The sequence below is a fragment of the Brachyhypopomus gauderio genome, chromosome 19 (genome assembly GCF_052324685.1).
Source record: "Brachyhypopomus gauderio isolate BG-103 chromosome 19, BGAUD_0.2, whole genome shotgun sequence".
Taxonomy (NCBI): Eukaryota; Metazoa; Chordata; class Actinopteri; order Gymnotiformes; family Hypopomidae; genus Brachyhypopomus; species Brachyhypopomus gauderio.
In genome coordinates, this window is record NC_135229.1 from 15,024,859 (window position 1) to 15,047,283 (window position 22,425).

Genomic DNA, 22,425 nt, shown 5'->3' on the forward strand with positions numbered 1-22,425 from the left:
GAAAAGGATAAAGTAAAGGCAGTGAGAACCCTGGATGTAATGAAGGAGCAACTACCAATGGAAAGAGCACTTGGGGTACAGTGGGATGCTGAAAAGGATGTCTTTATATTTTGCATAGCCATCAAGTCACATCAAATAACAAGAAGGGGCATTTTGTCCATCATTTGCTCGATTTATGACCCCTTAGGCTTTCTGGCGCCCATTATTCTCGTGGCAAAACAAATTGTACAAACTTTATGTAAGCTGAAAGTCGGCTGGGATGAGAAAATACCACAAGACGTAGCATGCACGTGGGAAAAGTGGCTTGCGTCGCTTCACCTTCTCGATGCTTTTAGCGTTGACAGAAGTTTTTATCCTAAAGGCTTTGGTGATATTACATGTGCACGGCTGCATAATTTCTGTGATGCTAGTGAGGTGGGCTACGGCGCAGTCTCCTACCTTCAGCTCACAAACGCTAAGAATGAGGTCCATGTGTCTTTTGTTTTTGGAAAAGCTAAAGTAGCACCATTAAAGTGTACTACTATTCCCAGATTGGAGCTAGCAGCAGCTGTTCTAGCTGTATGACTGGATCACATGTTGGAAACAGAGTTGCAATTCTCTTTAGTAGAGTCTGTTTTTTGGTCAGATAGCACAACAGTTCTACAGTACATTGCAAACACAAGCAAAAGATTCAAGACTTATGTTGCAAATCGAGTCTCGATTATTCATTCCCTGTCGAAGGTGAATCAGTGGTGATATATTTCTTCAAATGAGAACCCAGCCGATGCAGCTTCACGTGGCTTATCAGCTAAAGCTTTTCTTCAGTGCAGAACATGGATAACTGGACCAGCGTTTCTTCATGACCTCTCTCCTTGGCCAGGAACAGTTAAAATGGACGTTGTACAAGACAACGATCCTGAGATCAAACAAAAAACCTGAAACACAGATGTGAGGAAGGAAAAAGAACAAACAACGCAGATTCCAAAATCAGTTCCAATGTTGACAAAAAAGGACTGACTAATCAACTTTCGTTGGAGGATCTTGACAAAGCAGAGAAGTCAATCATTGTACTGGTGCAAAGACAACACTTCTCTGAGGAAATCTCAGATCTGAGCAATGGAAAATCCATAAAGAAATGCAGTCATCTACGTAAACTGGATCCTGAAATATCAGATGGTATCCTTAGAGTAGGTGGTCGGCTGAGCAAATCCGCATTACCTGAAGAGGCAAAACATCCTGCCATTTTACCTAAGAATAGCAATGTCTCAGAACTTGTTCTCCGTTATGTACATGAGAAAGTTGGCCATAGCGGTCGAAATCACATGCTGTCCACACTTCGACGACAGTATTGGATTCCTCATGCCAACTCCTTGGCTAGAAAGATCATCAAAGAATGCATGACATGCCGTCGACGGTATCAGAAACAAGGAGAGCAAAAAATGTCGGACCTTCCATCTGACAGACTTTCAACGGATCTACCTCCATTCACTTTGGTCGGAATGGATTACTTTGGACCTATTGAGGTTAAAAGAGGAAGACATACCATTAAAAGATATGGTGTTCTTTTCACATGTTTAACATGTCATGGAACGAACTTCATAGGTGCAAACCGTGAGCTAAAACAAGCCATGCAAAACTTTAATCAAAATACAGTCAAGACAACACTTGCACAGGATGGCATAAAATGGACTTTTAATCCACCTTATGGAGCACACCATGGTGGCGTCTGGGAACGTCTTGTACAGCAGATTAAAAGGATCCTGTGTTCTGTCATTAAGCAACAGACAGTTGATGATGAATCTCTCAGCACCATATTTTGTGAAGTTGAGGCTATTCTGAATGATCGACCAATAACACCGTCCAGTGATGACCCACACGATCTTGAGGCACTAACACCAAACCACCTACTGCTGTTGAAAGTGAAACCCACTCTAGCACCTGGATTGTTCGATAAACAGGAGACTTACGGAAGACGACGATGGAAACAGGTTCAATATATTGGTGATCTGTTTTGAAAAAGATGGGCCAAAGAGTATCTTCCTTTAATCCAGCTCCGTCAAAAATGGCATAAACCACGCCGAAGTTTCTCAGTCAGGGACCTAGTCCTAATAGTAGACGATTCAGCCCCTAGAAATTCATGGTGTACAGGAAGGATTGTGGAAACTATGCAAGACGTCAATGGGTTTGTGCGCAGAGTACGTGTCAAAACACGGAACTAATGAATTGGAAAGGCCCATCACCAAGTTATGCCTTTTACTCGAGGCTGAACATATGTAAAGACTTTTAGTGGTTTAGACTTTTGCTAAATGGACACATTAATGTATCAGTTGTGGTATGTATAATTCCTGGCTTCGAACCGTGGATGCTTAAAGAGAAAGATCGAATGGACATTCACAATGAACTTTGAGAACTGTATTTAAATGGAACTGTGTTCTGATATGTGGCTATGTGATGTTTGGCTATGATACCTATATTGTGGGACAATGTTGGAAATTATATGACTGTGTACATTTGTGGTAATTTTGTTATACCAAAATTAGGGGCCGGAATGTTACAGCCATTTTGCATACACTTATTATTTTTTATTAGTTAAATTGACGCACCTGAGTTTTTTGGTCACAAGGTTATATGACGTAGGATAGTTTGGGGAAACGCTAGTGGGAAGGCTAGTGGGAGGCTTGGTAAACACATTTTTTTTTACCACGCTTTAATTTGACCATTTTCATAATGTGCAGTTAAGAATAGATAGAGATAGATAGATAGAGCTTTATTGATCCCTTGTGACGGATCCCTTCGGGAAATTGCAAGAATGACGGATCATGGTTTATATCAACATTTCACTTGTACGCAATAAATAACTTTTAATTCAACGGATTCGGAGAGTGTGCGTTAATAATGCTGGGCTTCTCAGCATTGGACGAATGGACAGAACACCTTGTCTCATGCCGCTGTTTGCGTTCCGGCATCGTTTTATTTACAAATTAAGCACTGGGCCTACCATAACAGTACTTCCTCAATGCTTCAGCACCTAAACCGAAAGCATCCGCACGTGAACTACGCTTCTCCAAGCGGAATAACGGCCAATCGCTTGCTCATTTTAAGAGAACTTTCATGTTGCATTACACACTATCAATATTATTGTGTTAAAAACACAAAAGTGTGATTTTATCCGATTACTCGATTAATCTATGAAAAAATCGACATAACACTCGATTTAAAAAATATTCTATAGTTGCAGCCCTAAACTGAGTATCATCTGCGTAACAATGGAAGCTAATACCATGCCTACGAATGATGGTGCCCAGTGGTAGCATATATCCTTGTGGGACACCATAATTTACTTTAGAATGCTCTGAGCATTTGTTATTTACTAGTACAAATTGGTAACGATCTGATCTATCAGAGGATAGTAAGAGATTGTTCAGTACTTTAGTAAGTGCCTTTTCAGTGCTGTGATGGGGTCTAAATCCAGACTGAAATAACTCTAAGACATAGTATATTATATTATGCATAAAACTTCGATGCCTGTGACATTGAGCAGGTGCTTCTTTTCCATGTAGGCCAAAGTGCAGCCAGTGTGGAGGAAGTGTGTGTGCGTGCGTGTGCGTGTGTGCGTGTGCGTGTCTCTGTACATGTTCATCCGTCTGTGCGCATGTTTGTGTATACGCATGAGTGTGTGTTGGTGCGAGATGAAGACGTTGGTCTCAGATGGCAGGGAGGCAGGGTCTTTGTGGCCCTTGGCCATAACAAATTAACAAATTAATAAGACATTTGGTGTTGCATGTCCTTCCCCCTGACTGCCTGCTGTCTTCAGTGTGAAGTGAGTTGTCCTTCATCCTGAGACGTGCTAGGCTGGGCGCGTGGTCATGGAGCTCGGCTGCGTCTTCTCCCCCGCCTCCCGTCCCCTGGACGCCGTAGCTGTGGAGGAATGCAGCCGGGGCCTGGGGGAGGTGGGCGGGTGTGGATGGGTCACGTGCTCCACTCCAGACGGGCCCTCCACCGCACGCCTGCTGCTCCTGCCTGTCCGGGTGGCTGAGCAAGGAGAGCCAGGTGGTGTGTGCGAGCTCCGCCCGGCACAAGTCTGCCAGCCCCCATCGCTGCGGGGACACAGAAAATCTGCTTTTCCATATGCTTGTGTCTGACTCCGTGTCCCAGTGCCCGGGCCCCTCACCAAATGCTCCTACCAGATGGCCCCCCCCGACACCGTCCTCCCCCAGACGTCCTCCTCCAGGTTCTGTCCCAGATGTGGCGTCCACAAACACCCCTGTCCCGCCCAGCATGGCCTCCTTTTTTGTCCCTAGAAATTAGCGCCACACAAACACACCCAGATAAGCAAATTCACATGCACAAATCCTCCCATGAACGCATGTGCTGCCTTTTATTCGTTTGTTTATTTTTGTTTGTTTTTTTGTTTGTTTTTTTGCATTTGTATCTCTGTGCGGACATATGGCTCCCTCCAGGACGCCCATGTGGCCGCCGACCAGCTTCCAGATGTTTCTGTACCAAGATCCAGATGCTTCTGGCTGTCGGCCACCGCTCTACGTAAGCTGGACCCGGTCCTGGCCAGAACTGTTGCACCTGGGGGGACAATAACAACAATATACTATTTACTTGTAAATAGGAGGCAGTGACCTTGAGCCAGCGCTCATTAAAGGCAATAGAGCTCCACAAGGGGAAGACGTGAAGAAGCCACATGAGGGGTGCTGTGTAAACCTGAAAGGCGTTTTCCACCCCCTCAGCCAGGCTGAGTGCTGCCGGCCTGTGTGTTAAGAGCTTATTTGCCCATGACGGAGGTGACGGTGCGAAGGTCGTGCGGGTTCTAGCACGAGCGTCTTTGACCGAGGCGCGCGGCTTTGTCCGAGGGAGCCGCCCGAAGCCGGTGCAGATTTGACCTCGGCCGCCACACAAGCGTGTGATGTTTTTCTGTCCGTGCGCGGCAGCCTTGCCGGCCTGGCGCGATTGTGCGCTGGAGAGTCTTTAGCCTCCGTCGGACTCCGCGTTCGCAGTGGCGAGTGGAATCTGAGCGGGGAGGCGCTCTGCTTGAGGAAGAAAAGGGGCAGTGAAAGGAAAGAAGTCTCCGGGTCAGGAGGAGCGAGCGAGGGAGGAGGCCATGCCGTCGCTCGCGCCTCCATCCGTCTGTCTAAGCAGGTCAGGACCAGACTCACAGACCCTCAGCGTGGACTCCACAGACCTCAGTGTCCGTTTCGTTATGAGGAAGGATTAATGCCTCCATATATTAGTGGGGGGAAAAACCACTGGAAGATGAAAGGAAGTGAAACTGTGGATGTTTGAACGCTTACAGGCGTGTTGCAGGAAAACATGACACACAAAGCAGTGGACATGGCGGCAGTGCTCTGACATTTACTTGTTGGTTTATTTGTTGTGAAGGGCGACTTCCAAGCACACTATAGTTTGGAAATTAATATTAACATTAAAACATCCCAAAGAGTTCTAGGCCGTACCGGAAAGATTATGGTGGCATAAGACCCTTGGATTAGACTGTGTCTTAACGCTCTTTCCCAAACACCTTCTCAGGTCATGGGCTTTGATTGTTGGACTAGATTTGAAGGTTTAGTTCTGTGTTGTAGATTTAAATCCTTGTCTTCCACCTTTGGACTTGGAGTGTTTTGGGAATCTCAATTATATATACGCTGATTTCAAAACCGCATCATTCTGTGACACGTCAAGCCTTTTAGGTCATAAAACGCTGTTCAAAGCTTTTCAAATGTAATGTCAATTTGGTTAATTAGATTTGATGATGTGACACAAGATGTGTTCATTAGAAGGAATGCTGTGTATTGAGAATTGTATTTATTTATTTATTTTAAGCAGAGACTATGTTGACTGTCACTTTACATACAAACCCTTGCGTTCTCACACGAGCACAAAAGCGAGTCCTGCCTCAGGTAGGTGGCACACTGCACTTCTCCTCTCCTCACGCTGCAGGAAGGCCACGCAGGCTCCGGGAAGCACGTCTATTGTGCTGAAGTGGTCGTGCTATTCGCTGGTGCCTGAATAGCAGCGCAGGGCGGTGTAAATAGCTGTGGCAGGCAGCACCGCAGGGGGGATTGTCCTCCACCCTCTCCTCCACCACGCTGGGCGCTCGCCCGTGCTCCCGACAGAACACCACTCGCTCAGTCCTTCATAAAAATGAGGGAGGATTTAAACACACACACACACACACACACACAGGGATGGACTGGAAGGTGTGTGTTCGATTCAGTCTTTGTCAGCGTCCTTTCCAAGGCCTCGCTGCTAGATGGCGTTCGTCATGCATGAAGCGGGCGGAGAGATGAAAGAAAACGCTAATCGAGGTAGAAGGAAAAATAGCAGCACAGTGTCATTGGCAAAGTTTCCACATTCACTTCCCGAATTATTAATATGTCTGTCAAATTGGAATAAGCAAAAGAAATGATTAATATATTGTGTTCAATTAGCCAGTCCTAGAGAAGTACATTCCAAAGCACATGGTGCATACTTGTCTACACTTGAATAATAATAAAACAACCGAACTGGGAGATAGTTAAAAGAATCTCAAATAAACAAAATCAATCTGTGCCCTCATGTACATTGTTTAAATTATTCCATACATTCCCTGAAACGTTTCACTGCTCATTTATGCATTTTATTTGTTATTATTGGTTGACACTGTCTTAATGCTTGGGTACATGTATACCCAAGTGGTTGGACAGTTTTGATGCTGTATACAATCTGTTTAAGTGGCAAGTGGCCTGGTAACACTTGAGCTTGTAGGCCGAGTACGCTCTGGGAGCCGTAACATTCCGTGTGCAGGTGCAGCCTTGAACAGCCCTGAGCACGCTCTAGAGGAGGACTTGAAAAACAGCCATCAAAGACACACCTTCAAACATTATGCAGTTCAAAATGTAGAAATCCTGAACTGTTTCTGTATCTGCCAAGATTCTGAAAGGAAAAGATGGAGCACGGAATGTAATAAAAGCTTTTCAAAGAGGGTCTTATTCATACTGTACGCCATCATACTAATATGGCTTCAGTCATCTGAACAGCTCATAATACACATCTTTTAGCAGTATTACACACCAAGATGAGCACACTCTTACACATGACCCAGCTTGCATGGGCATCTGCTGGGTCAGTTTTGCCTTATAATGCTTTTTTCATGGAGGAATTTAAAAAACTCAATTATATAATGTAATTATAATTCTGTAAATGTCTCCACACCAAACCTCTCCCTTATTTATTAAACCCTTTGACCATTACACTTGTCTTTGGACAGGATTTTTAAAAACAGTCTGCATTGTTAGGCAAGATCTTTTACTGTATTGAGTTAAGAATGTTTTTCATACATCGGTAGCTATAAAAATCACCCTAACCTAACCTGAAGGAAGCCCCTGTATCTGATTGGTTGATGATAATAGAAGGACACCCCCCCACATCAGTTTGGCACACAGGTTGCTGTTGTGTCTCTAGCTTCTGTGTGCTGATCTGGTGAGTTGATCTCTCCTCAGCGTTGTGCTGTTTGTCCGGAACATTCTCTCTGCCTCTAGAAGTGTTCTGTGGAGCCACAGCTGTGGTGGGAATCACCTGATCCTTGTTCCTTTACCCACACGGTCTTGTCCAACTGCTGCCCAGCGCGTTAACGTTCTCCCTCTGGGATTGGGGAGGGGGGAGTTTGTGAAGAGGGGGGGGGGGGGGGGGGGGGGGTGGAGTGGATGTGTGATTTTTATTCAGAAGACACATTTGACTTTGCGATATTACAGATATTACAGATATTAAATTATTTATCATTTAATAAACACTACAGATAATAAACAAAGATTTTTTGGAATATTTCTCCTTTATTTCTCAGGAACAACGTCCAAAATCATCAAGCTTCTCGAGGAGCCTGCAGAGTGCTCAGAACCTCAGAGGGTGAGGAGTGCTCACAGCACCCTGGTCCCTGTCAAAGGCATCAACAACCTGGGGAACACCTGCTTCTTTAACGCCGTCATGCAGGTGAGCACGCACACGTGGGTGGGAGCGTCTTCATAATCACACCCAGTGTTTAATGTTGGGCTTGATGAGGTGCATACAGGGTGCATACAGCACACCAGCAAACCAGATCACTGGGTCTAGATTCAGCTACAGCAATGCTGGAACTGACTCTACATCACCATATACATCCACCATAAAAGATGTGGACTACATTACTTATCATATATGGGGCATTATTATATTTACATGAATATTTAATAATGTTCAATATAATGTTGCTCATTAACGGTTTATTATCATTTAATTCTCGGTTATTATTGGCCATCTTATGATTGTTGATCCATGCATGTTTGGATAAAATCAAACATCAGTAACAACAGCATAAATGCTTGCATACTATGTAGTAGTACTGCCATACCTTACTACTCTTCTATTGTGCACTGTACTGCATGTTGAAAACGCATCCATCCAATAAAGACAAATATGGACCAGGTCACAGAATAGTCCCAATGTTCTCACATTCGTAAACCAGAACGGAACCTATACTCGAAAAAGAGCTACCCACAGTACAGTTGGATTGTGTAGACCACATGTCCAGAAACCCAACCGAACATGGTTTTTGGTGTTTGTGGTAAATACAGGGATGAACCAGCACCTGTATTCATGACTTCAACTACACAGTGCCTTCAGGTATATTTCACTCAGTCATATTCACCTTGAGGTGTTGACTGTTGTCAGTGTACACCAGTGGGGAACCGTCAGGGCCATCTACGCCCTCTCAGAGGGCCTAAACTATTCTTAAAACATAAATATATATAATTTATCCAATTTGATTTTATCTACTTACATTTTGACAATCGACATCTAAACAATTACAAAAATATAAGCAAATAAATTATTCAACCGTGTCTATTCAACCATGTCTATTCAATCTGTGTTTGAAGGTGAGGGGTTAAGTGGAAGCCTGTGAGTCTGTGTCTCCCCCTATCAGGACTGTGATGCCCGCTGTTCGTTTACAGAGGGCCTGGCAGTGATAATTCAGCAAAATACCAGTTTCAAATTACAGTAAAATTGACCAATCATATTTTCCCTCTCAGTGGGCGGGCTTAACTGTATGATGATTTCCGCCCGCTGTGGCGACGCTAGCTGTTGTTAAATGAAATGAAATGTGAAATGAAATGTGCCATATTTTGTCAATTGTGATTTTTACACCCCAATCGAAATTTGTCCTCCGCTTTTAACCCATCTGTGCAGTCAGAACACACACACACACTAGTGATTACTAGGGGTCTGTGGATCACACGTGCCCAGAGCGGTGGGCAGCCCTAGCCCGGCGCCCGGGGAGCAGTTGGGGTTAGGTGCCTTGCTCAAGGGCACCTCAGTCATGGCCTGTCTGGGAATCGAACCCACGACCCTCCGGTCACAAGTCCAGTTCCCTAACCGCCAGGCCATGACTGCCCATACCCATTGTTAGCATACCACCGCTAGCTAGTTTCGATTCATTCCTTTGATGCCCTCATGCGCGTTGTTTACATATTCCGCTCCCGAGGAACACAGAGCTGTGAACCTTATTTTGTTGGAACCTTATTTTGCTTAAGAAGTTATCTAGTACATATGTTATTGTTTATAGCGTTTCTAAAGCTGTACTGTTTTTTTTATTTTTTTAAATTGCAGTTAATTAGGAGGGGAAACAATTTTTTTTTGGTGAGTTTAGTGTATCACAATAGAAGTGGAGCCTCCACTGGTATCAGAATGAACTGTATTGAGTGCATTAGCCTTTTTTCTATACACTCCTAGTGTAGCAAGTTTTTTTATATTTCTAGTGTGAGTTCCACAGTAATATTCTGCAGTGCTACCAGAGAGGGGTGAGTTGAGTGGGGCTGCGTCAGTGGATTTAACATTGAAGCTTTACAAACAGGCCAACACCGAGGTCATCTACAGTCGTGGAGAAGTCGTGTGTCCCGTGTCGTATCCCCCTGGAAAAACCCCTGGACAGGCTGGAGTTTGGCACTAATGTTGGAATTGTTGGTGTTGAAAACTAGCTGTCACAATCTCTTCAGCTGCTCATTTTGACAAGTGCTTTCTTGAAAAACTATGCATGAATGTTTTGAAATGATCTACCCACATTCTCTTGCTGAGCGCTGATAACCTGTTTGTTACCTCCTATCGTGATTCACTTTCGGCTGCTTTCAGGATGTTTAAAGCAGTCACTTAGCTTGTGGTCTTAAGGCTTTGATGGTTCAACACAGTTGTAATGCTGCCAATATAGAAGTTCATCAACTATGAGCAAAAGTGCTCTAGAGACGTGGCTGAGGGTTTATCCTGGAATGTGAGCAGAGGCAAAGGTCAACACTTTTATTCATCACAGCAGGTGTGCACTGACGTACCGGTCCATGAAGTGCTCATCTTTCTGTCTTCAGACAGAGAAATGCTAAAATACAGAAGAAAATATTCATCACCACAAATAAATATACTTTCCTAGGACCTAGAGATGACCGCGTCACCCAGAAAGCTTAGCTGCAGAATTAAACAAGAAGTCAGGAGCAGGGTTACGGCCAGAAAAAAAGACAATGGTTACGGCTAAACCAGCAAGACTCTGGTAAACCCACCTCTTTGTAATTAATCAGTGTGTTTTAGAGGGGAAATAAAGGAAATAAAGTCTCATGCCTAACTTGGAGAGAAAGTAATGAGATAAAGTATACCAGAAAATACCTGTTCCAACACGCATCCAAACAATAATACCCATAAATATATTATTGATCAATTATTAAAAAAAGAATAATCATTATAATACTAATTATTATTATTTTATAATAATATGAGTCAATTATTAGAAAAAAAATTTCATGTTTTACAGAACCTGTCTCAGACACACATGCTCAATGACCTTATCCAGGAGCTGAAGGAGAAAGGTCACAAGGTGAAGATCACCCCCCCTCCGGAGACTCACTTGGTATGTCCCGTCACTCTGTTTGCACCATCCAGTTTCATGCAGAATAAGTTTGGATTGAAGTAAATCTTATACAGCATGCTACTAATCACAGAGTTCTTACTGAATCGGACACCACAGGAAGTGATCTCCAGCTTGGACCTGACTTCTGTTTCACTAAAAGCAGCATTTTTCTAGATGTTCCAGAGTAGATAAAGGTGATGTGATGAAGTCTCTGAGCCGGTCATAGGTTGGGTTAGTTCTGATGTTGCGGGTGTTGTGTTGTTCTCCAGGGGCCGTTGACGGTGACTCTGCCTGGACCAGAACCTCTCACCTCAGCCATGTTCCTGTTCCTGCACAGCATGAAGGAACCGGGGAAGGGGCCCGTCTCGCCCAAGATCCTCTTCAGCCAACTCTGTCAGAAGTAAGGAATCACAGTCTCATGACAGCCTTGTGTGTGTGTGTGTGTGTGTGTGTGTGTGTGTGTGTGTGTGTGTGTGTGTGTGTGTGTGTGTGTGTGTGTGTGTGTGTGTTCCACAACATCAACAGTACGCAGTACCACTATTGATACAACACAACTACGCAGTACCACTAGTGGCCAGTCATGAGGCATAAAGAAAAACTTGACTCAAACAAAACTGGAGTAGTTTGCAAGGTTTGCTTGTGTTGCTGTTACAGGCGGTTCATGAAATACTAAGTGTAACAATCAACATTTGTCTGTTTTGCCAAGAACCACATAGACAGACCATCATACACCATCAATGCACAAAGAACTTAGTGCAGCAGACAGACCACCATACACCATCAATGCACAAAGAACTTAGTGCAGCAGACAGACCACCATACACCATCAATGCACAAAGAACTTAGTGCAGCAGAAGTTTGTCCCCTTTCGATGAATCGGAGGTTCATAGGTCTTTAAAACAGTTAGATCCTTGTAAATCTGCTGGACCTGACAAACTCAAGCCCTTTTTTTATCATCAGCTACAGACTTCATAGCAGAACCTCTTTGTCACATTTTTAACCTAACTTCTACTGAAAACAAGATTCCCAATATATGGAAGTCTGTTTATGTTCTTCCTTTGTTGAAAGGTGGAGATCCATCTGTAGTCAACAACTACAGACTAATTTCTAAATTATGTGTACTTTCCAAAGTTTTAGAAAAAATGGTTGTAGAACAGCTGAAGACATTTCTAGATTCAACAGGCGTGCTCTCACAGAACCAATCAGGTTTTTGCAAAAAGCACAGTATAATAACTGCTGCTCTTAAAGTGTTAAATTACATCATAGATGCCTTAGAGCAGGAGTGTCCAACCTGCGGCTCTTTGCCTGGTTTCATGGGTCTACTCAGCCGGTCCACTTTCACCTGCACTAACGGTGTGTGTCATGGCCCGGTTACCTCATCAGCTCTGAGGGCGACACACTGCTAAACCTTCGTGCTGCGCGGTTTGTTTACAAGCCTAGCGAGCTGCTAACACTTAAAACCGGCGTAGTGGAAAACGGGAGACTAGCGGCATGAAGTATCTGTGATATTGTGATTGTGATTTGAGTCTCGTTGGTGAGACGCGGTTCTTCTGTCACACGTTTATAATAAACCACATAAGAGGTGCAGCAAAGGCACCGCACACGACTGAGGGAGCTTCAAAACTACTGACACTGTCTGTTCTCTTCTTCCTAAAGGTGAGCGCAGGTCAGTGGCGTTGTAACGAGTGTTGATAACGGAGTTTATCCACTTTTTACTTAGAAAACAACAGTTGCGTACATAACAAACGTGACAAAGTCCTGAAGCATTTCATGCCTTATGTTTATATCAAAATTAGTTTGTTTTTTACTTAATACTTAATTTGTGTCATTTGTGTTTAAATTCCCTAATAATTTACACCTGGTTATGTCAACCATTCTACCTCTGTTAGATTATGGAGATCTGCTATTTATGAACGCTGCATTTGAAAAAGTTGGATGCTGTATTTCATTGTGCCCTGCGTTTCATGACGAACTGTAGCTATCAAACCCATTACTGTACCTTGTATACAAAAAAATGCAAAAAGTCCGTCTCATTGGCTGTTTTTTATTTATAAATGCATTCTTGGGCACCATCCTTCATATTTATGCTCACTTCTGTCTAGAACCCTCAGCCATTATGGCCTGCGCTCTCAGGACATCATTTTGATGCAGGTCCCAAAGGTCAGAACAGAATGGGGTAAAAAGGCTTTTAAATATTCTGCCCCTGTTACCTGGAAGGGAGGATGGGTTCCCTACGGAGTCTTGGTCCTCCCGAGGTTTCTTCCTATTCCCCACCATCATAGGGAGTTCTTCCTCGCCACTGTCGCCTTTGGCTTGCTCATTAGAGATCTGGACCCATACGATTGTAAAGCTGCTTTGTGACGTATTGTGAAAAGCGCTATATAAGTAATTTTGACTTTGGAACAACTTGCAGAAGGAATTAAAGTTAACTTCTCGTTACCCTTGGGAATTTTCAATCAATTTTAAAGGACAGACAAAACAGATCATTTGGCTTCTGTATTTGTACTAATTTAATTGTTACATTTCTTGTCCATGACTTTGTAAATCTGTTATTGTATTTTAAATGTTTCATGCTGCTGTCTTGGCCAGGACACTCTTGAAAAAGAGGTTTTTAATATCAATGAGTCTTTTTCCTGGTTAAATAAAGGTAAAAAAATAAAAAATAAAATAAAAAAGCAGAAACAAATCCTTGATAGTCTACCCAGTGACGAAGGTCGTGTCGAGGCCCAGCTGCCCCACTCATTGGCTTTAACAGACGGAGCCACAGATTGCGGCCACAGCCCAGATGAAATGAGCTTGCCAGTACTGTGTGCAGGTACCACCACACACATGCACACATGTTTAAACCATGCACCATGAACAGCAGCGCACACCTGCCACCTGAGTTTGTCCCAGTGTGGGCAGCATGTGCACACGGCCGGGAGACGGTGGTGCAGGGCAGCGGGCGTGCCAGCTCGCCGTCACTGTGGTCGGGTGTGGAGAGCACAGGTGGGCCCACTGAACCTCAGTGTGGCCTGTTGGTCCTGCTTAAATGTCCCAGCTCTTACCTTTTTAGCATGGTGTATGGATGATTAGAAATGGGAAAAGGCTGATGTGTTAAGTGAATACACCTACAAATGTGTGCATGTGTGTGTAAACGAGTATTCCCTTGATTAAGGCAACTTGGCACTCCATAGCTAACAAGAGACCCATTGATGGTCTTTGTGTGTCTACCACATTAAGGCACTTGACTCTGTCCAGAAACTTGGAAACTTTGTGTGTTTGCACATGTGGGTGTTTGCATGTATGTGTGTATGGGGTTGTGTATGGCGGTGAGTGCAGGCAGCAGCTGTGATATTTTGGCTTGACTTAAAAAGGACCCAGTCCAGACCCAAGCCCAGCAGGGTCTCAGAACCATGGCCCACCTGCCCTATGCTGCTTCTGGTGCCAACGAAAGTTGCAACCTGTGACCATACACACAAAAAACAAAAATACACTAACCACACACTTCTTTCTTTACACATCTTGGACTTCATCCTTTCAATGCTAAAAAAGCTTTTGATCCCAGAACTTCATGAGAAGGTGTTGTTGGACTTGATCGCTGGGATCCATCACCATTACCAGTCAAACCTTTAGGATAACACGCATATAGGCTTCTGTGAAAGGTTCTGACCAGAAATTGAGGACTTGGGGAATTTGAAGGTCCCTCATTGTGGACATTTGAGCTCTCAAATCTGATGATGTTCCCACTGGAGTAGCATGTGCGTTCTTGGCACACCTGATGCTGGGGAAGGCTCACACCATGCATCCTTCATTTATAGTCTTTGTGGAGCCATTTGGCGAGTATTTCTAATAGTCCTGAAATTCGCCCCTGATCACCAATCCTCAATTATGGCACTCGCTGGGTTGCTCCCTTCACGTCCTCTGGTGAACAGAGCCAGGTTCTGTCAGTGCACCAGTACTCTGGTGAACAGAGCCAAGTCCTGTCAGTGCACCAGTACTCTGGTGAACAGAGCCAGGACCTGTCAGTGCACCAGTACTCTGGTGAACAGAGCCAGGACCTGTCAGTGCACCAGTACTCTGGTGAACAGAGCCAGGACCTGTCAGTGCACCAGTACTCTGGTAAACAGAGCCAGGTCCTGTCAGTGCACCAGTACTCTGGTGAACAGAGCCAGGTCCTGTCAGTGCACCAGTACTCTGGTGAACAGAGCCAGGTCCTGTCAGTGCACCAGTACTCTGGTGAACAGAGCCAGGTCCTGTCAGTGCACCAGTACTCTGGTGAACAGAGCCAAGTCCCGTCAGTGCACCAGTACTCTGGTGAACAGAGCCAAGTCCTGTCAGTGCACCAGTACTCTGGTGAACAGAGCCAGGACCTGTCAGTGCACCAGTACTCTGGTGAACAGAGCCAGGACCTGTCAGTGCACCAGTACTCTGGTGAACAGAGCCAGGACCTGTCAGTGCACCAGTACTCTGGTGAACAGAGCCAGGACCTGTCAGTGCACCAGTACTCTGGTGAACAGAGCCAGGACCTGTCAGTGCACCAGTACTCTGGTGAACAGAGCCAGGACCTGTCAGTGCACCAGTACTCTGATAAACAGAGCCAGGTCCTGTCAGTGCACCAGTACTCTGGTGAACAGAGCCAGGTCCTGTCAGTGCACCAGTACTCTGGTGAACAGAGCCAGGTCCTGTCAGTGCACCAGTACTCTGGTGAACAGAGCCAGGTCCTGTCAGTGCACCAGTACTCTGGTGAACAGAGCCAGGTCCTGTCAGTGCACCAGTACTCTGGTGAACAGAGCCAAGTCCTGTCAGTGCACCAGTACTCTGGTGAACAGAGCCAAGTCCTGTCAGTGCACCAGTACTCTGGTGAACAGAGCCAAGTCCTGTCAGTGCACCAGTACTCTGGTGAACAGAGCCAAGTCCTGTCAGTGCACCAGTACTCTGGTGAACAGAGCCAGGACCTGTCAGTGCACCAGTACTCTGGTGAACAGAGCCAGGACCTGTCAGTGCACCAGTACTCTGGTGAACAGAGCCAGGACCTGTCAGTGCACCAGTACTCTGGTGAACAGAGCCAGGACCTGTCAGTGCACCAGTACTCTGGTGAACAGAGCCAGGACCTGTCAGTGCACCAGTACTCTGATAAACAGAGCCAGGTCCTGTCAGTGCACCAGTACTCTGGTGAACAGAGCCAGGTCCTGTCAGTGCACCAGTACTCTGGTGAACAGAGCCAGGTCCTGTCAGTGCACCAGTACTCTGGTGAACAGAGCCAGGTCCTGTCAGTGCACCAGTACTCTGGTGAACAGAGCCAGGTCCTGTCAGTGCACCAGTACTCTGGTGAACAGAGCCAAGTCCTGTCAGTGCACCAGTACTCTGGTGAACAGAGCCAAGTCCTGTCAGTGCACCAGTACTCTGGTGAACAGAGCCAAGTCCTGTCAGTGCACCAGTACTCTGGTGAACAGAGCCAAGTCCTGTCAGTGCACCAGTACTCTGGTGAACAGAGCCAAGTCCTGTCAGTGCACCAGTACTCTGGTGAACAGAGCCAGGACCTGTCAGTGCACCAGTACTCTGGTGAACAGAGCCAGGACCTGTCAGTGCACCAGTACTCTGGTGAACAGAGCCAGGACCTGTCAGTGCACCAGTACTCTGATGAACAGAGCCAGGTCCTGTCAGTGCACCAGTACTCTGGTGAACAGAGCCAGGTCCTGTCAGTGCACCAGTACTCTGGTGAACAGAACCAGGTCCTGTCAGTGCACCAGTACTCTGGTGAGCAGAGCCAGGTCCTGTCAGTGCACCAGTACTCTGGTGAACAGAGCCAAGTCCTGTCAGTGCACCAATACTCTGGTGAACAGAGCCAAGTCCTGTCAGTGCACCAGTACTCTGGTGAACAGAGCCAAGTCCTGTCAGTGCACCAGTACTCTGGTGAACAGAGCCAAGTCCTGTCAGTGCACCAGTACTCTGGTGAACAGAGCCAAGTCCTGTCAGTGCACCAGTACTCTGGTGAACAGAGCCAAGTCCTGTCAGTGCACCAGTACTCTGGTGAACAGAGCCAAGACCTGTCAGTGCACCAGTACTCTGGTGAACAGAGCCAAGACCTGTCAGTGCACCAGTACTCTGGTGAACAGAGCCAAGTCCTGTCAGTGCACCAGTACTCTGGTGAACAGAGCCAAGTCCTGTCAGTGCACCAGTACTCTGGTGAACAGAGCCAAGTCCTGTCAGTGCACCAGTACTCTGGTGAACAGAGCCAAGTCCTGTCAGTGCACCAGTACTCTGGTGAACAGAGCCAAGACCTGTCAGTGCACCAGTACTCTGGTGAACAGAGCCAAGACCTGTCAGTGCACCAGTACTCTGGTGAACAGAGCCAAGACCTGTCAGTGCACCAGTACTCTGGTGAACAGAGCCAAGACCTGTCAGTGCACCAGTACTCTGGTGAACAGAGCCAAGTCCTGTCAGTGCACCAGTACTCTGGTGAACAGAGCCAAGTCCTGTCAGTGCACCAGTACTCTGGTGAACAGAGCCAAGTCCTGTCAGTGCACCAGTACTCTGGTGAACAGAGCCAAGTCCTGTCAGTGCACCAGTACTCTGGTGAACAGAGCCAAGTCCTGTCAGTGCACCAGTACTCTGGTGAACAGAGCCAAGTCCTGTCAGTGCACCAGTACTCTGGTGAACAGAGCCAGGTTCTGTCAGTGCACCAGTACTCTGGTGAACAGAGCCAGGTTTTGTCAGTGCACCAGTACTCTGCTCTGTAGGCTCACGCAGGACCAACCTGGTGTTTTTCTCAATTCAAGCAGCCACATAAAAGCATTTATGTGGTACATTCAGCTTCTCACAATGGGGAATTTTTTTTTCATACAAAATTTTGAAAAAAATTCTTTTTAATAAGCATGCAGTCAAGTACAAATAGGTACAGAGCAACAACAGAGAGAAAAGAGAAAAATAAATAAAAAGAAATAAAAATTTGACCATGAACATCACCCAACTAAAAATAAATCTCCTGAATTACAAACCAAACATAACTGATTTCATTATTTCTTTCATAATGAAAAATCATTCTATTATGACTATTTAATGTGAATCAGGCAATAGGCATCTTAAAATTTTATAATTTTCACACAGTTACATAATTTAAGTAATTGTATAACTGAGTAAGTAGTTAATTTTCTCCTCACCACAGTGAACAGCAGCAGTAATAATTCTGTCATATGTGTCATATGTTTTGCGCTGCTGTACAACCCTGACCAGTCTGTCTGTTCCCTTAAACATTGGTGTTTGTGCTGCTGCTTCTGCATGTTCACGTCACAATGTAATCATCAGCGTGCTGCGTGGTCGTCTCACGTGGTCGTCTCACGTGTTCGTCTCGTGGTCAGTTCTGAGGGAACGGGAGGGGTTCGTCTGATTGGATGTTGTGCATGCGTGCCTATCTACACCACACTATTTCCGCCAGTCTGCACACTAGTCGTTAAAATGACAAACATTTCTGCCATGCTCACGCACATGCCTACACCATGTTCTTATATCTTATACCTATATTTATATGTCCAAAATCACAAATATACAGAACAGTGAACAAAAAAAGAAGGATACTGTTTCAAGGGTCGGGCCATATGTGTGTGCACGAGTGTTTGTTGTGGGTGTTTTGTGTGCGCGCGCATGCGTGAGTGTATGTGTGTGCGCGCATGCACGCATATCTGTCCTTGTGTTTCTTTTTCTTTTTCAGATGTATCAGGTGAAATTAAAGATGTCCACATTTATTTATTTTTTTGGTCCCAGGAATCAGAATGCGATACAATCCACTTTCTCATCTCGTGGCTCCACGCGGAATGGCACCCATTTCAGAGCTTTTGAATCCTTTTGATCCCGCGCGTGAATAGTGAGATTATACACGCTAGAGCATGCATTCCACTGCTGCTGTTCCACACAGCTCACACTCTTCTCGTCATGTGAGGCAGGAGACATTGAAAGGAAAAGCAATGGGTCACCATGGGCTAAACTAACTCTGAGAGAGACACACACACACACACACACCCTGTGGCATTGTGCGGAGTTTTGCCGCCATATCTGATTAAGACCAAGAGAATGAAAGAAAAAAAACCCCACAGAGTGTCCATGGTTAGTGGAAGGTCACGCTCAGGTGATCAGGGTGAGAGAAAGACCCTCGCTAGTCTTTGAACTGCGGCTGCATGCGTGCAAGCGTTTAATGTACACCTCCCTATATACTCCCTCCTGATGAGATTTCTGCTCTTGCAATGTCGTCCTTTGTTTGCTCTGCGGTTGAGGTTTGTCAGCACCACATCAATCCTTTCACTCCGTTCATGGGTTCGCATCTGAAGGCTGATTTAATTAGCAGGTTTATTGCAAGGCTCTAATCGAGAACTCGAAGACTTATCGGAGTTTCTGAGTGGTGCTTGTACACACCTGTCTTGTGTGTGCTTTATGTTTATAAGTGTTTTGTTAAATGTGTTTATAAGTGTTTGTGGTGCTTGAACGTCTGTGACTCCTTCAGGATTTTCTATATTTCTACAAAATACCACTTAAAACATCCTAAAAGAAAATAAAGGTAATTAATCCTAATTAAACAAATAAGACAAAACATTATAATAGGTATTTATTTTAGGAAGATCCATTATTACATCTCTGAGTGCCAACAGTATGTGTCGGGCACATGTTTGTATGGCACATTTTAAACAGTCATCATCACAAAGCAGCTTTTCAGATGTCCGAGTCCAAGATCCTAGTGAGCCAGCCAAAGGCCACAGTGGTAATGGAAGAGGAAGAAGCGTTGAGAGGAACCAACACTCAAACCAAACGATGTTTAGCTGCAGATGAGCCGGATTCAATCAAAACAAATAAAAAATTTCACCAAGGAGCACCAGAAAAATAATACTTCTGGTAAAAGCCAACCCACACATCACCATCAGAGAGTTGCAGACATCTCTGGCATCATCTGGGATAAATGTACATGCAACTACAATCAGGCAAAATATATCAATAGACATGGCATTCATGGGAGTTGCAACAAGGAAACCTCTGTTCTCAAGAAACAGTTGTCCGTTTAAACTTTGCCATAGAGCACTTGGATAAACTAGAAGGTTTCTGGAAGTCCATTCTCTTTATAGCATGGTGGTGGAAGTGTGAAGGTCTGGTCCTGCTTTTGTGCCTCCGACTCCATATTATCCAGGGAACCATCACTTCACAGTCCTACCAACAAATTCTTGACCAGTCTCCTGCCATCAGTCAGGGAGTTGAAGAAGGAGCCAAAATGGATTATGCAACAAGACAACAGCTCTAAGCATTCTAGCAAAACTATTATGGGATGTCTTAAGAGACAGAAGATTTGCACTCTGCTCAGTCAAAGTCCGGACCTCAATCTCATAGATCTGAAGTAGTGGATGTTCCTCCAACCTCTCTCAACTGCTTCTGCAAAGAGGACTCGGCCAACGCCCCCCCCCCCCCCCCCCCCCCCAAAAAAAAAAAAAAAACAAAAACAAAAAAAAGCAGATGAGACCCTCATTTGTGGTTCCAGAAGGTTTGGTTGAAGCAATAGCTGCATAAGGAGGTCCCATGTTTATTTTTGTATAATTGATAAATGATAATGACAATGTATATATATGTTTGCGTGTGTGTAATAAATGCTTCATAACACAAATTTTCAAACTCCAGTTTTTAAAACTTTAAAATGGCGAAAGGGCCATGTTGATTAAAATAAGTTGTTTTCGCAGGACCGAGCAGTGTTTGAGTGAGCACATGGTCTAACCGGAAGAGACTGAGTGATCAGCTGGGGGTGTGTGGCTGGGGGTGGGGTGGGGGGGGGCGGGGTGGGGGGGGCAGCATCATGGTGTCTGGTACCAAGTCATCCGCTGTTAATTGTGTTAGCGGCTACAGCTGTCCTGCTGTAGTGGGGCCAGATTGTGTGTACTGCTGCAGGCTCCCTGGACCACCTCTTCCACTGGAATGAGCTTCCAGAACATTCTCTCTCTCTCTCTCTCTCTCACTCACACTCTCACTCACTCACTCACTCACACTCTCTCTCTCTCTCACTCACTCACTCACTCACACTCTTTCTCCCTCTGGTCCTTGAGTCGTTGTACTTGATTCCTTGTGGTCACTCCCTCACTTGGGGGCGGGTCCAAGGTGAACCGGATCCACCCACCTCCCACCAAGCCACCATTCATCCTGAGGTCTGCAGGGTTCTAGCAGAGCATGGACACGTTTATGGTGCTTCTTAAATAATGTGCTCATGATGGACATGCCGCAGACTGCCTGACCATCTGTCCAGCTACTACATGTACAATCTCTCTCTCTCACACACACACACACACACACACACACACACACACACACACACACCTACCTGCAAAGGCAGTAGAGGCCCATGACACTGGTCTTCAGAAGCAGGCTAGTTTTTCTCTTTTATTCAATGTTCTTTTCACACAGGTCTGTGTGACTGGCATCTATACCAAAATATAACATTTTCTACAGTTTAATTGCTTCTCATTCTTAGACACCAAACTGCCGTTGTTTCTGTTTGTCTACTAATATTAAATTGCTCCTGATTTGTGGCTGACGCACTATAGCAGAAGCTGTCGTGGAAATTCTCCGTCACAACAACCGGGGTCTCTCTGTAAGAAAAGATACGAGCGCTCGGAGAGTGACAGTTAGCACACACACGATGGTTACTTTACCAAATCACTCTAGTATTGTTCAAACCTCCAACCCTTTTTATACAGTTAGGGCTGGTCGGTCATGTGAAACATTGTCAGCACAATTACAGTCAGATGATGCAGTTGTCATTAAATGTCAGGATTAAATATATAAATGCTAAACAAGGGATTGTAAGAATAAATTCTGCCACTCTCAGGGGAACATGTTCTGCTGGGCCTGCTGTCTGTCTGGAACATGCAACATGCCACCAGCCTGGCACATGTCTTCACTCTCGCCTTCTCTCTGTCTAGTCTCCTTGACCCAAAGGATGACCTCACACTTCCTCATTCAGTCGCACACTATGTTCTTAAAAATACTTCTCTGGGAAAGCAGTTTCTGCATTTCTATCACATAGCTAATGCTAATGCTAACGCTTTGTTTGGTAGACAGACTGATCTGTGGGATGTGCTTCATGTACCTCAGACGTGTTGAACGCAACACACTCCTGTTGTACACAACTTACTGTCCCAGCATGTAACCAAGAAAGCTGAAGTTTTGCTGACTTTCATAGCCAGTTACCTAGTTAGTTAACACCTTAGCACAAGCATTGTTCTTATGTAAAGTAAGAGGATCTTGGCAGACTTTGATTGATTGTCATTTTGTGTTTAGCTGCATTTAAACCTTAGTGTTGTGTGAAATCTAGTTTGGAATAGCAGATCTATCACTGCAGTCATGGTGATAGACACACGGGACCCAAACACAAACTCATAGTTGGACCGTGCACTTTGACCCCCTATTTGAATTCCAATATCCACACAGTTCCAGCCGCCCCGTAGCCAGTGCCACACCACTCTCGCCCCAGACGCCTGTCTGGCCCGTCTCCGGTTCCTTCAGAAACCGTTGTTAAGGTGTGTGTGTTGAGGTGG

The 22,425-nt window shown here is 45.2% G+C and overlaps 1 protein-coding gene across 1 annotated transcript in view; it reads left to right on the forward strand.

Moving 5' to 3' along the window:
• The window catches only part of usp45 (ubiquitin specific peptidase 45), a 51,223-nt gene that overhangs the window by 15,740 nt on the left and 13,058 nt on the right, over positions 1-22,425 (forward strand). Inside the window, exons 6-8 of the mRNA XM_076981127.1 lie at positions 7,808-7,953; positions 10,790-10,885; positions 11,155-11,285. Coding sequence (XP_076837242.1) covers positions 7,808-7,953; positions 10,790-10,885; positions 11,155-11,285 — 373 coding nt within the window. The remainder of the gene's footprint in view (positions 1-7,807; positions 7,954-10,789; positions 10,886-11,154; positions 11,286-22,425) is intronic.